Below are 12,362 nucleotides of genomic sequence, written 5' to 3' on the forward strand. Positions count from 1 at the left end.
CATTAAAAAAACAACCCATTTTCAATCTTGCCGCCATTTTCATTGCATGGCGCACCAGTTCGCATTAGGCTTACCACAAAAAGTTAGAACAATCGCGCCATATTGCAAGCTACAGCAGTCTAACAAGTCAACAGAAGTCTGCAGATGTTATTTTTCCCAACATTTGTTTGTCTGCTGAGATCATGGCTACGTTTAGTAAAGAGCAGAGAGCTTTTTGTTTTGACCATCACCTCTCCACAAACTCACCATCCCTGACCTTTCGTAAGTTCTGCGCACGGCATGGAGAGAATGCTTAGGTGCCCTCAAGACCTTTGGCGTCATGAGTAGAGAAGTTCCGTCAGTTTGGATCTATAGCGAATCAGAACTAAAAAGTTCTTTAAATAATGACCACTTTGGGACGAACACACGCCATGCGCAGCCCTTTAAACGTCACCAGAGTGCAGATTTCAGTAGCCGAGTCCCATGAGGCATCTGTCCGTAGACGATCTGCAGCTAGGACTTTCCTACACATCAACAGTCTACATTCTCATGGCAGATCTTAACCTACGACTATACCATGTTCATCTTCGCTAGGCCGAGATGACATGGATCAGAGCATGGCAATGTGTTCATGACTTCTCGATTGTCTTGTAAAGAGGGATCATTTCCTCGATGACATTTGGTTTAGTGCAAAGCCCATTTCATCCTGAGGGATATGTTAACTCCAAAAATGCTGTGTATTGGGCACCCTACTTTACTGTCTCTAGAAGCCACTTCTGAGTGAACATGTACAGTGTATGTGGCTTTAAAAACTCATGGTTTAGCCGGTCCTTGTGTTAGGGCGCCACTGAACATTTCGAACGACGCGTTAAAAATGTGTCGAGTCTAAAGGAGGGAATGTGGAGCACTGCTTCTAGGAATTTCAGAATGAAATCATTAGGTTTTTAGAACTCTGTAAAAGAAATTAAATATTGTTTAAATGTCACAGGGATGGAAAATTAATGTCAAAGAGAAAATAAAGAAAAAGGTCGACTAATCTTTTCACGACTTCTTTAACAAGATTTTTAAACATTAGTGAACTTTGCGTTTTGGGGTGCTTTTTTCTTTCAGCCGTTTCCGATTTCAAAACATGTTTCTTCTTCGTGGAGTTTATATCAAACAAATTCCTTTTGAATGAATTATGTCTGTTCCAAATTACAGCATTGTAGAACAATTGTTGCGCGAGATATTCAGAAAAAAGTTGTTAAGTTTTTTTGGGATCACCCTGTATATATATATATATATATATATATATATATATATATATATATATATATATATATATATATATATATATATATCCCTATTTACTGACATAGGGTGCTTTTTGGGACACCTAAGTAGTGGAAAAACTCCGTCTTTGAAAAAGGTAGCCCGAAAATCGGATGCCCCAAGTGTTTACCCTGTTTGTACTCCAACGGCAAGTCTTACAAGCTAGCCAGATTGTCAAAGTGTGTGAACCAGTGACAACTTTTAATGGGAAAAACCCAAAAGACAAAATCTGGACACGTTAAAATTATATCTGGTCACAAAAGAATGGAGGAATTGGGTGACCCAGTGTGCTTTCCTCACATAGGGCTCCCAGTTGTATGTTTGTAATTTCTGTCTTATTTTGAGGGTTGTTTTCGCGAAATGCACACGGCAAACTCGAAACACTTATATCTCACTAACAGTAACGAAAAAACGCCGGGAAAATGCCTCAATAGTTTGTACTCAGAATTGGTGTCGTGAAAGTACCACTGGCAAAGATATACAAATCTATTTTTAGAACAACACCGATGACTTGCTCGGCGCTCTTGGCTGAGGCTGTCGTGTGTCCTGACCCGCCGTTTCTATATGGCCCCAGAATTTTTTGGACTTAAATGCCAGTTTAGGAAAAAAAAACCTTGGAACTTGTCATATCTTTTAAAACTGGTCCACAATTGCAAGATATGTGGAAAGCATAATAATATCAATAAATTATGCTATAAAATGTGTTTCAAGATTTCCCCTCCTTGTGTTTCTTGTGACATGTAAAACGCTCAACCAAAGTTGTTAAATCAGCAATCGTTCATGTCAGCGAGTTTTAACTTTCGAACACGCCAATCTGGGTACCGGTACTTTCGATTCCACGAATTTCACGCAACAATTTTAACTTAACAATGGCCTCTCTGTCTCATCGGTCTCACCGTCAAAGACAAAAGCCAATGAGTTATGGCTTGAGAATGCTGGATGCAGCTCTTCAAAAGCACAAGGCCCCTACTACTCATGGTAAGTAAACCCTAAAATGATATTCACCTATTGATATTGTAATCCTCTGTGTGTGTATGTTGGAGGAGGGGGTGCCTGGGACATGGTTGGTATTCTGCCGGGCAATGTGAGAATTATTACTGAGAATGTAAAAAAAGTAAGCCTAACGTTGATGTGGAAAGGTACCACCTTCACTTTTTTCTCAGTGGTCAGCAAAGTGATCTTTAGGTTGGTTCACAGAGTCTGGGAATGTAGGCCTTCGGTTTTGACAGGGAATAGCAAGAGCAGCCTTTTTGTTAAAATTACAGTCACTGGGAGTAGCCAGTTAGTTATTTTTAACAGCCTCTATTGGCTCACTATCTATTATTTTTTAATGTAATCATGTCGTTTCGATTCTAGATCTCTAGATTCTAGATCTAGATCTATTCATTTTGTTTGTATTTTTACGTGAATTTAGTCAATGACGGTTCTCTTTCAGCTGACCAGCAATCTTCATCTACTTCAAAATTTGACCCCTTTGATGTAAACCCAGAAGACCCTTTTGATGTTAATCAAGAATGCCCCTTTGATGCGATCCCAGAAAGCCCTATTGATCATGTGAACCCAGAGTACTTTGTGGGTGGATCCAAATCAGTGAGTAAGGGTAACAGTAAGGGTAACAATCAGTTCAAATCAGTAAGGGTAACATTGTAACATACATACTCTAAACTTGGTTGCTTAGGGGTGACATGGATTTTATGGACCCTTTTGTTGATGATGGCTGCTTTATAAATACCAACACTTTCTAAACCCAGCAATGTTCAACTACATAAAGGATACTTTGTCAATATGTTCACCTGTTATGGCTCCACTGCCATCACATTATCATTAATAGAAGCAGTTAATCATGCTTGCATTTTTGTGGTCCTATGCCTCTCTTGACTGAAGTTGAGAAGCCTAAGGAAAGGTCTCTTTGGGGATAAATTATAAGCATTCCATTTTTTAAAAACATTTTTTAGTTTGCAAAGAAGAAGAAAATGTAGGATGGATTTTTTTCTTTGCTGTAGGCTAATTTGTCACATTACATTTTCACTCAACAGATTATCAGCAAAGCACAAGCTCAACTATATGAGGAGGATTTGGATATGGATGATGATGGTGACATTGATGTAAGATACATTTTTGTTCAATTTGGTAAGGGGGCGAAGGGTACATTTAATGTGTTGGCAATCATTAAGCCAAAATCAAGGCGAAAAAAGGATAGCTATTGAAATGCTTGAAAAATTCTTTCTCATGTGCATCCAAGAGGCACAGTTTAAAAAAATTCCCCAGGACAAGTCCACCCACTGGGCTTTATGAAATGTTTAGCGCAAAAAGCATGGCAGTGCATAGGCATACCCATTCCCGCGGTACGTTCATTATAACTACCTCTCAATATCATATATTGAGATCTGCAACAACTTCTTTCTTTTAGAACCATCATCTTTCCTGGACTTCTTCTATTGTTTTTCACTTTCTTGTGACTAGCATTCCTGGTTGTGTTGATTATCAAAGCAGATTATATATATATATGCTTTGTGAGTTTCAAGACTTAACACTTCATTCCTTTGGAGGTGGGAATGGCATTAAAGCCCTAATACAATATCCTATTTTGTTGCTCGCGACTCCAAACTTTTCCTTTAATTCCAACTTAAGCTTGTAAGAAGACAAAAGAAAACATTTCACTCTGCTTTATTAATGGGTTCATTCATGATAATGTAGAGTCAATCTTTCAAATCGTTTGCTTGTCTGACTTTATGAGCATTGAATGACATTTGGACTGCTTTCATTTCATAAGTCTTGATCAAAACTACATATATATATAATGGTAAAATATAACGATTTGTTAATGCAAATGACAATAATTTTCTTTTCATTTTATGCTCACATTAGAATAGACAATGCTCTAATTCGGATGACTTATTGTTTTTGATGTCTACAGTATATACCACAACCTGAAACTGATAGTGAAAGTGAAGTGGAAATTCCTATGCAGGTAAGGAAATTCTTTAATCCTATTCAACACTTGTCGGTCTGACAGATACAGAGCACCCTTTTTCTAATAATGACTTTACTTTGCATTGCACCTGGAAGCTGTAAGTCCCAGTATGTTCCTGAAATATTGCGGGGCAACTCATGGTCAAGTAATTTTTTTCACACAAGCCCTCCAGTGTCTGACCGCTGACCATCAATTTAGGATATTCCTATTCGACGCTCCCATGATCTCTGCGACCCAGACTCCAAACATAGTGATTTATAGTCCCACCTGACTAGTGCTTTCTGTGGTCTCTCAGAACCAGACTTTTTACTAGTGTTTTTTTGTGTGTATGCACTTGAGAAAAAGGTTGCAAGCACTGAGTATGGGGTTAGTGTGAGTGTGTATTGCAGTGTTTGTTAAGTGTGCGCTCATGCGTCTGTGCATTCAAATGTTGTGTGTGTGTGTAAAAGAGTATTTTTTTAGGGGAGAGGTGTAAAGTAATATGCATGATCTTGACACAGTGAAAGAGAGGGAGAGAGAGAGAGAGAGTGGGTGAGTGAAAGCTCAGAGAGAGAGAGAGAGGGGTGGGGGGGGTGGGGGGGGGCGAATGCATCATTTTGTGTCTATGTTTTATGTTTTGTTTGGTTACTAGTTTTATGTTCCCTGCAACACTGTAAGGTCATTTAAGAAACGGGCTACTTCAACCCTGCTTGTCTGAGCCAACCCGGGCTGAGAGGGAAAAAAACAACAGAAGATATTATTTAGACAAGACAAGCTTGTAAGTTAAAACATGTATGAAATGAATTTCAAAACCAATATTTTTTCATCTTACATGTCCTTTCAAGTTACACTTGATGGTTTGCAAAGCACTGCATAGGCCTACTTCATAAAACCAAGCACCACTCAGACAGAAGTAAGGCATGCTCTCTAGAAGCCTCCTGGCCTGGGCAGGCACTCAAGGCACATGCATGGGCTTTTACTCACCATGTCATTTGGCTTATTAGGTCAAACTATTTCTTTTCTTTTGTTACTTCTTAATTTTAAGTAAGAAGGCCAATGAAGTAGATGACATTGCCATGCTTTTCATTCATCTTATAGAAATGCCGCACTTTGTGTTCACAGGATACCGGTACTAGCCCTCCAGAGTGTGGAAGTCAGGCCGAAAGCCCTAATGCAGAAAGCAAACAGAATGAGCCGATTGACAAGAAGGTAATTACGTAGACTTATTGAACAATTCATTCAATTCATTCTCACATTGAACTACAGTGTAGAACGGATATAACGACATTGGCGGGACCGCCACAATCATGTCGTTATAAGAGAATGTCGTTATATCAGAAATAAAGGAAAAGATAAAGGAAATCACTGGTTTGGGCCCCACATCGATCCCTGATGTTGTGAAATGTAGCAAACAGTGATGGTCGAGGGTTTGGGGCTTTTGTCGAGGGCATTATCTCGCAAGGTTTGGAAAACGTCAAAATTTGATGGTCTGTTTTTCCATGCTCTTCATAAGTTTCTTCAGCATTTATTGTTTTTGGTCAAAAGAAGACCCTTTCTGTGCCTGTTTATGTCGTTATATCCGAACGAGGCACGATTTTACATCGCTATAAGAGAATTTTTTCTATTTATAACATAAGGAAAAATTCGGGACTTCAGAATCGTGTCTTTATATCCGATATGTCGCTATATCCGATGTCGTTATAAGTGAACTCCACTGTATGTCTTTTGTGGTAGTTAATTGCCATGAATAAACCAAATAAACAATAAGCTAGGAGTTTCTTAGCTGCTTAAGCCTGGAGTTTAATAGTGGCTACAGACGAATAGTAGGCCCTATAAGTTCATCTTTACGTTATTTCTTCTCCATCTCAGAAACTTACAGGTCTCATTTGTTTTTGTAATCTCCATCTGTACTCTGCTCGATTAAATATTTGCTTATACAGGGTTTTAATTTTTTTTTTTCAGAAACCAAAAAGGCTTTGCAAGTATTGCAACACATGGAACTCCCATCTAACACGTCACTTGAAGCGTAAGCACAAGGATGAAGAAGAAGTTGTTCTTGCTCTCAAGTTACCCAAAAAAGACCAGGAAAAGGCATTTGGAGCGCTGAAGAGGGAAGGCATTTTTATGGCCAATATGAAACGTCTTGAATCAGACAAAAGTGCCCCTCTTATTAGAGAAAGAAGCCAGGGTGTTGGTGATACTGTTTTGTGCTCTGGATGTAGGGGTTTTTATGATGCCAAGAGCATCTTTAAACACAAACGGCTATGTGAAAAAAATTTGTCAGACCTTTCAAAGACAATAAAGTTGAATGAATTGTCAGATAATGCAACTCTAGCTGGAGTTGATAGTGACTTCAAAGAAAACATTCTTGATAGGTTCAGAAAGAATGAAGTGGGAGAGATTTGCAGGACAGATTTTGTGACACTTTTGTTTGGGAAGAAACAGTGGGCTAAGTCCGTTAAAAAAGAAAGAAGTATTACAATGTCAGAAATGAGGGTTCTAGCTAATCTAATTTTGATATTTAGACAGGAGTGTGGTGATGAGAAAGCATCTGGACATGACATTTTAGATTACAGATGGTTTGATTTTCTGGAAAATGCAATTAAAAAAATGTGTGCAAAGGACTGTGGGCAGGACAAGGCTGGATTGAAGGTTAGAATCGGTTTTGTTCTCAAAAGAGCAGTCAAAGTTATGAGAGGTTTTTTTGTGATGAAGGGAGACACAGAAAAAGAAGCTGACATGTCAAGATTTTTGAGTGTCTTGGAGCTCAACTGGGATTTCATTTTCTTCACTTCTCAAGTTGAGTGTGAACAGAGACGAGGTGGGCTCCGAAAGCCCTCAGCTATGCCTGATGAGGAAGACATTTCTAAATTCAGGACATTTATTTTGGATGCAATGAAAAACCATTTAGAGCAGTATGAACTATGGGACAAGCACACTTTTGTCAAGATGAGAAATCTGGTGGTGGCACGACTTACAATGTTTAATGCTCGAAGAGGGGGTGAGCCTGCAAGATTGACATTGAATGAATGGAAAGAAGCATTGACTGGTGCTTGGATTGATCCCAATTTAGTTGAAAAAATTGACGACCCTATGGAAAAGCACCTTATTGAAAATCTGAAGCTTGCTTATCAGTCAGGCAAAGGCTCAAGAAAGATGGTCCCAGTTCTCATTACAGAAGACACTCTTGAACCCATCGCAAAGCTCCTATCTGAACGAAGCAACTGTCAAGTCTCAAAACATAATGTGTTCCTTTTTCCCAATACTGGTAGTTCCCTTGACCATGCAAGTGGTTATCATTGTTTGAAATCTGTCGTGGACATCTGCCCAAGCCTAAACAAACCAAATCTCCTGATTGCTGACAAATTTCGACATAGAGTGTCTACCCTTTATGCACAACTTGAACTGCCAGAGGAGCAGAGAGATATTTTTTATCGTCACATGGGACACTCTGAAACAATCAACAAAAATGTATACCAGTGTCCTCTGGCTGTCAGAGAGGTGACCCAAGTAGGAAAGTTCCTCATAAACAATGATGGGAGAGGATCCTTGGTACAGACAAACACTGATCAAGGGGGAACTTCTTATATTAGGCAGACTTGTGAGACGGATAATCTGACTAATGAAGTAACCACACAAGAAGATGTTTGTCAGAATGTTTCTCAGGCTGATGAAATGACCTTAGAAGAGGATGCTGGTCAGAATGAATTAGCGCAAAGGGCAGAGTCAGTTTCCAAGAGAGCAAGAAGATACACTCGATGGACTGAGGAAGACTGTGCATTGATAAAAACTCACTTCAAACACTACATTACTGATACTTCCAATAAGGGGAGGCTGCCAGGGAAGAAGGAAGTTTTGGCATTTTTGGAAAAATACAAAATTTTGGAGGGACACAATGACAAGATTAGTCTTGTCAAAAGTAAAGTTTTTAATGAGAAGACAAAATACAGAAATGGAAAGTTTAAGAAAATGTAAAACGTAAAAGATTGCCTATATGCATTCTGAACTCAACATTTTAAGTCTCATCGGGATAAATAGCATGAAGAAGACAAGCAAATCATACAGTCAAACCTGTCTGTAACGGAATCCATTGCAATCGTTGTTTTGGTAAAGCGTGCAACATCTGTGACAGATAGAGATTACTTTGGCATGGGATGAGACCAAGAGTGGTGTAGGACCAATAAGTACAAACAAACAATAATACAAATCCCATTTTTTTTCCACCACTTTTCATTAAACCTGATAGTAAACCTGTCTTACGTGTCCATTTTGATGACCTATGTGTGATGCTTTCTCTTCATATAATCTCATCAAAACTGTGATGATAAAACCTGACTTAAATTTAAATGTCCATTTGTATGACCTAAGCGATGCTTTCACCTCATAATAATAATAATAAAATAATCTTTATCAAAACTGTATGATGTTAAAAGCTGACTTAAGTGTCCCTTTGGATGACCTATGTGATGCTTTTTCTTCATATAATCTTCATCAAAACTGTGTGATGATAAAAGCTGTCTTAGGGGGTCCCTTTGGATGACCTATGTGATGCTTTCTCTTCATATAATCTTCATCAAAACTGTGTGATGATTAAAGCTGTCTTAAATTTAAATGTCTATTTGTATGACCAAAGCGATGCTTTCTCTTCATAATATAATCTTTATCAAAACTGTATGATGATAAAAGCTGACTTACGTGTCCCTTTGGATGACCTATGTGATGCTTTCTCTTCATATAATCTTCATCAAAACTGTACTGGTGTTGAAATTTGTTTATCTCGCCTCATTGAGTTGACTTGATATATGATATGTAGTCAGCAGTTGTCACTTTTGTTTTTAATGGTTTATGTAGACTTTCCCTTGGCAATAAAATGAATATGCAATCAAAGTAAAGCTTATCAGAATTTGGCATTTTCCTTTCCTTGTTTCTGAAAAACTATTGGTCAGTTCGGACAAACAACAGTAGGCCTTTTCAAACTACATGTACATCGCAAGTAGGAAAGGAAAAGTTTGTGTAGGTGTCAATATTTTCTATTTCTTTGCAGCATGTGTAGAGTGCAATGTGAACCCGTACAGCTGTAGTTTTAAACTTGTACAAGAAGCATTGAAGTTAGCATCAAGTCCTTCAGTTGGAAATTTCAATAATGGACAAAATGGGATTGATTTGAATTTGACAAACTTATCAGGGATACCTAACAAACTTTTCACTAAGGGAGTTTTCTCACATTATGCACTAAATGCTTTTAATGCATGGTCACTTTCCACTGTCATAGAAATTGCATGTTACTTACTAGTCCCATTTTATTTCATCAATCAATAATAAATGCAATAATTATCGTGTCATAAATCTTTGTGTTATAGTTATTGTTTCTTGTTGGTGTTGTTGCTATTGTTATAAACTGTACAAAAACTACCGTTTTAGTGGTTTGTCTTGGTTTTTAATTTTTGTCTTGATTTTTCATTTTATGTTTCATGCCATATCACGGTTTGGTGGGCTGCTCCACAACATGGCATTGGATCGAAGGGCAAGAGCCCAGGGATTGCTGGATCAATAAAAACAACAACAAGCCATCTTTTATCACACTGAAAGTCACAAGGAAAAAAATGGATCTTCTTTCTAACGCCTATCTCCGATAAAACAGGGAACAGAGCAATCAATATCACACTGTATCAGAAGAAATTTGCTGTCAGTTCGAACCCTGTCGCTTGATTCAGTCAATAACTCCACTTCTTGCTACACCAAGTGTGTTCAGTCATGCTGTTCTGAAAATAATTACATGTATTTTACATGTAATTTTAACAGTTTCGATTGGGTGACCTTCTCTTTCCATTATATCTTACTAAGTGTTCCTATTGCCCAAATCTGGTTGCTGGTACTGGTACTGAAATGACCTCAAAGTGTCAAAAGTACCCAAAAAACTCAAAACAAAATAAGTTAAAAGATGCTTTCGAAATCGTTAGTTAAAATCGTTATCTATTAGGGCAAATAGACTTCTAGTTCTTGATTCTTTTGCTGGCTAGTTATTGTAGGGACGGACAGGTCGCAACCTGCGACTGAGACCAAATTTCGGTTTTCGGTCCTATCTCTGTGTTTGTACATAGTGACCAAGATCCTTTTTACATTGATATGAACAATTCTAATGATTGAAATCAGCACCAATCAAAGGAGAATTGCTCGGATAGATCACTCAGAAAAAAATCATAAGAATTGGTCAAGGGATGGCAGAGCTAGAGCGATTTGAATGAATGCAAAATCTTTAAATCGCTCTTCTCCAGCTCAAAACAGGAGAAATCTATCTTGGTCAGTATGCGAGGAGAGCGACGATATGATGGTAAAACCTCACTCAAGGACTGTTTGGGGTAATAACCTGTTTGATTTTTATCCGGTGTGTGAATACAGAAATTTACAACAAAGTTACGTATATTGAACTTCAATACAGACTGAAACTGAGGCAGAAACGTATGGAGAGACTGGTCACTCAGCGGGTCACCTATGTCACAAAATTATTATATATTTGAGAGGGGACCTAAGTGAGGATTAAAGGAGTGAAATTTTATGGAAGACCTAAGTGGGTGCATTCGTTTAGAAAAACTTTGGTCATCCACTTAGGTTTTGTATGTTTTGAATTTGAAGAGTGATCAAGGATTGGTTGATTGGGGTTGATGAATATTACTCGGGCTGCCGTTTATGCATAATTTATTTTAATTTCAATGTTTTAAACAAGATATATGCCAGGACTCCCCAAGTCATATTTTTACACTGGGCACCCCATGTCGGGAAATAGAGTTATATATATATATATATATATATATAATATATTTTTATTTTTTTTAATTAATTTTTTTTTTTATTAATTTTTTTTTTACTGAGTGACAGTGACAAGAAAGACCGCGAAGTCGTACCCCTCATGAAGGGTCCCGTGCGCAGGGCGTGTATGCCCAGCAAGATCCCGATGTTGTCAGCATCCAGGCGCTGTTGGAGCTCTGTGTCTGTCTTGAAGCTGTCCGGGTCGTCAAGGTGACAGGCGAATCCCCCGCTGGACATCTGCTGTCTGGAGCATACACAAACAAACAACAACGGGACAATTGCAGTTGAACCTGTACATGACGACAGCTTATTGTTGTGGTGAAATATGGCCGTTTCAAATAGGACAACATCATTACAGTACATAGTAAAACTACAAGGGGGAGTGGCAAGTGGTCGTTTATATTATAACTATTAGGTTGTCTTGTACAGGTGATTGTTAGAGCAGCTTTGATTGTTTTATCGATTAATAAGTAGTAGGATTTATTTCCATGATTATATTAGGACATTTCTTGTTAGTGATCGGTAGAAGTGCATATTGAAATAAATTGTCATTTACACAGACACAAACAAACATTTACACACAATCACACATACATGCACACTTAGATTACTTAGAAACGAATACCCTCTCTACACACATGCACCCATACACAGACAGACAGACAGACAGACAGACAGACAGACAGACAGACAGACAGACAGACAGACGGGCGGGTGGGCAGGCGCTCGCGCATCCATCCATCCATCCATTAATCCATCACGTACGCACGCATGCGGTACGCCCGCACGCACGCAGCGCGCCCGCAGCCCGCCCGCATGCACGCACGCACGCACACACGCACGCACTAGCACGCGTGCATTCACGCACGCACGCATGCATTCACGCACGCATGCACGCACACATTCACGCACGCACACATGCACGCCCGCACGCACGCAGCGCACCCACACGAACGCAGCGCGCCCTCACGCACTCACGCACGCACGCACGAGCATTCACGCATTCGCGGATGCACGCACGCATTCACGCACGTGCACGCACGCATTCACACACGCACGCACGTGCACGCACGCACGCACGTGCACGCACACATTCACGCACGCACGCATGCACGCCCGCACGCACGCAGCGCGCCCGCATGCACACATGCACTCACGCACGCACACACGCACGCACGAGCACGCACGCATTCGCGCATGCACGCACGTGCACGCACGCATTCACGCACGTGTACGCACGCATTCACGCACGTGCACGCACACATTCACGCACGTGCACGCACGCATTCACGCACGTGCACGCAGGCATTCA

At 39.6% G+C, this 12,362-nt stretch overlaps 2 protein-coding genes across 3 annotated transcripts in view; one reads left to right on the forward strand and one right to left on the reverse strand.

Moving 5' to 3' along the window:
• The first annotated feature begins 1,366 nt into the window (after nucleotides 1-1,366).
• LOC101860428 lies at nucleotides 1,367-9,656 on the forward strand. Of its 2 annotated transcripts, XM_005104078.3 has the most exons (6): nucleotides 1,367-2,268; nucleotides 2,726-2,880; nucleotides 3,327-3,395; nucleotides 4,208-4,261; nucleotides 5,366-5,452; nucleotides 6,206-9,656. In XM_005104078.3, the coding sequence occupies exons 1-6, from the start codon at nucleotides 2,160-2,162 to the stop codon at nucleotides 8,216-8,218; spliced, it is 2,487 nt and encodes an 828-aa protein (XP_005104135.1). In that variant the 5' UTR covers nucleotides 1,367-2,159; the 3' UTR covers nucleotides 8,219-9,656. The 2 variants fall into 2 exon arrangements, with proteins under 2 accessions (XP_005104135.1, XP_035827140.1); XM_035971247.1 differs by lacking the exon at nucleotides 4,208-4,261 and having other exon boundaries at nucleotides 1,368-2,268.
• A 335-nt stretch (nucleotides 9,657-9,991) lies between these two features.
• The window catches only part of LOC118478187 (dentin sialophosphoprotein-like), an 11,595-nt gene continuing 9,224 nt past the window's right edge, over nucleotides 9,992-12,362 (reverse strand). The window contains exons 3-4 of the mRNA XM_035971241.1: nucleotides 11,146-11,294; nucleotides 9,992-10,005 (exon numbers count right to left, since the gene is read on the reverse strand). Of these exons, the coding sequence (XP_035827134.1) occupies nucleotides 9,992-10,005; nucleotides 11,146-11,294 (163 nt within the window). The remainder of the gene's footprint in view (nucleotides 10,006-11,145; nucleotides 11,295-12,362) is intronic.

This window comes from Aplysia californica, unplaced genomic scaffold (assembly GCF_000002075.1).
Source record: "Aplysia californica isolate F4 #8 unplaced genomic scaffold, AplCal3.0 scaffold00403, whole genome shotgun sequence".
In the NCBI taxonomy this organism is placed as follows: Eukaryota; Metazoa; Mollusca; class Gastropoda; order Aplysiida; family Aplysiidae; genus Aplysia; species Aplysia californica.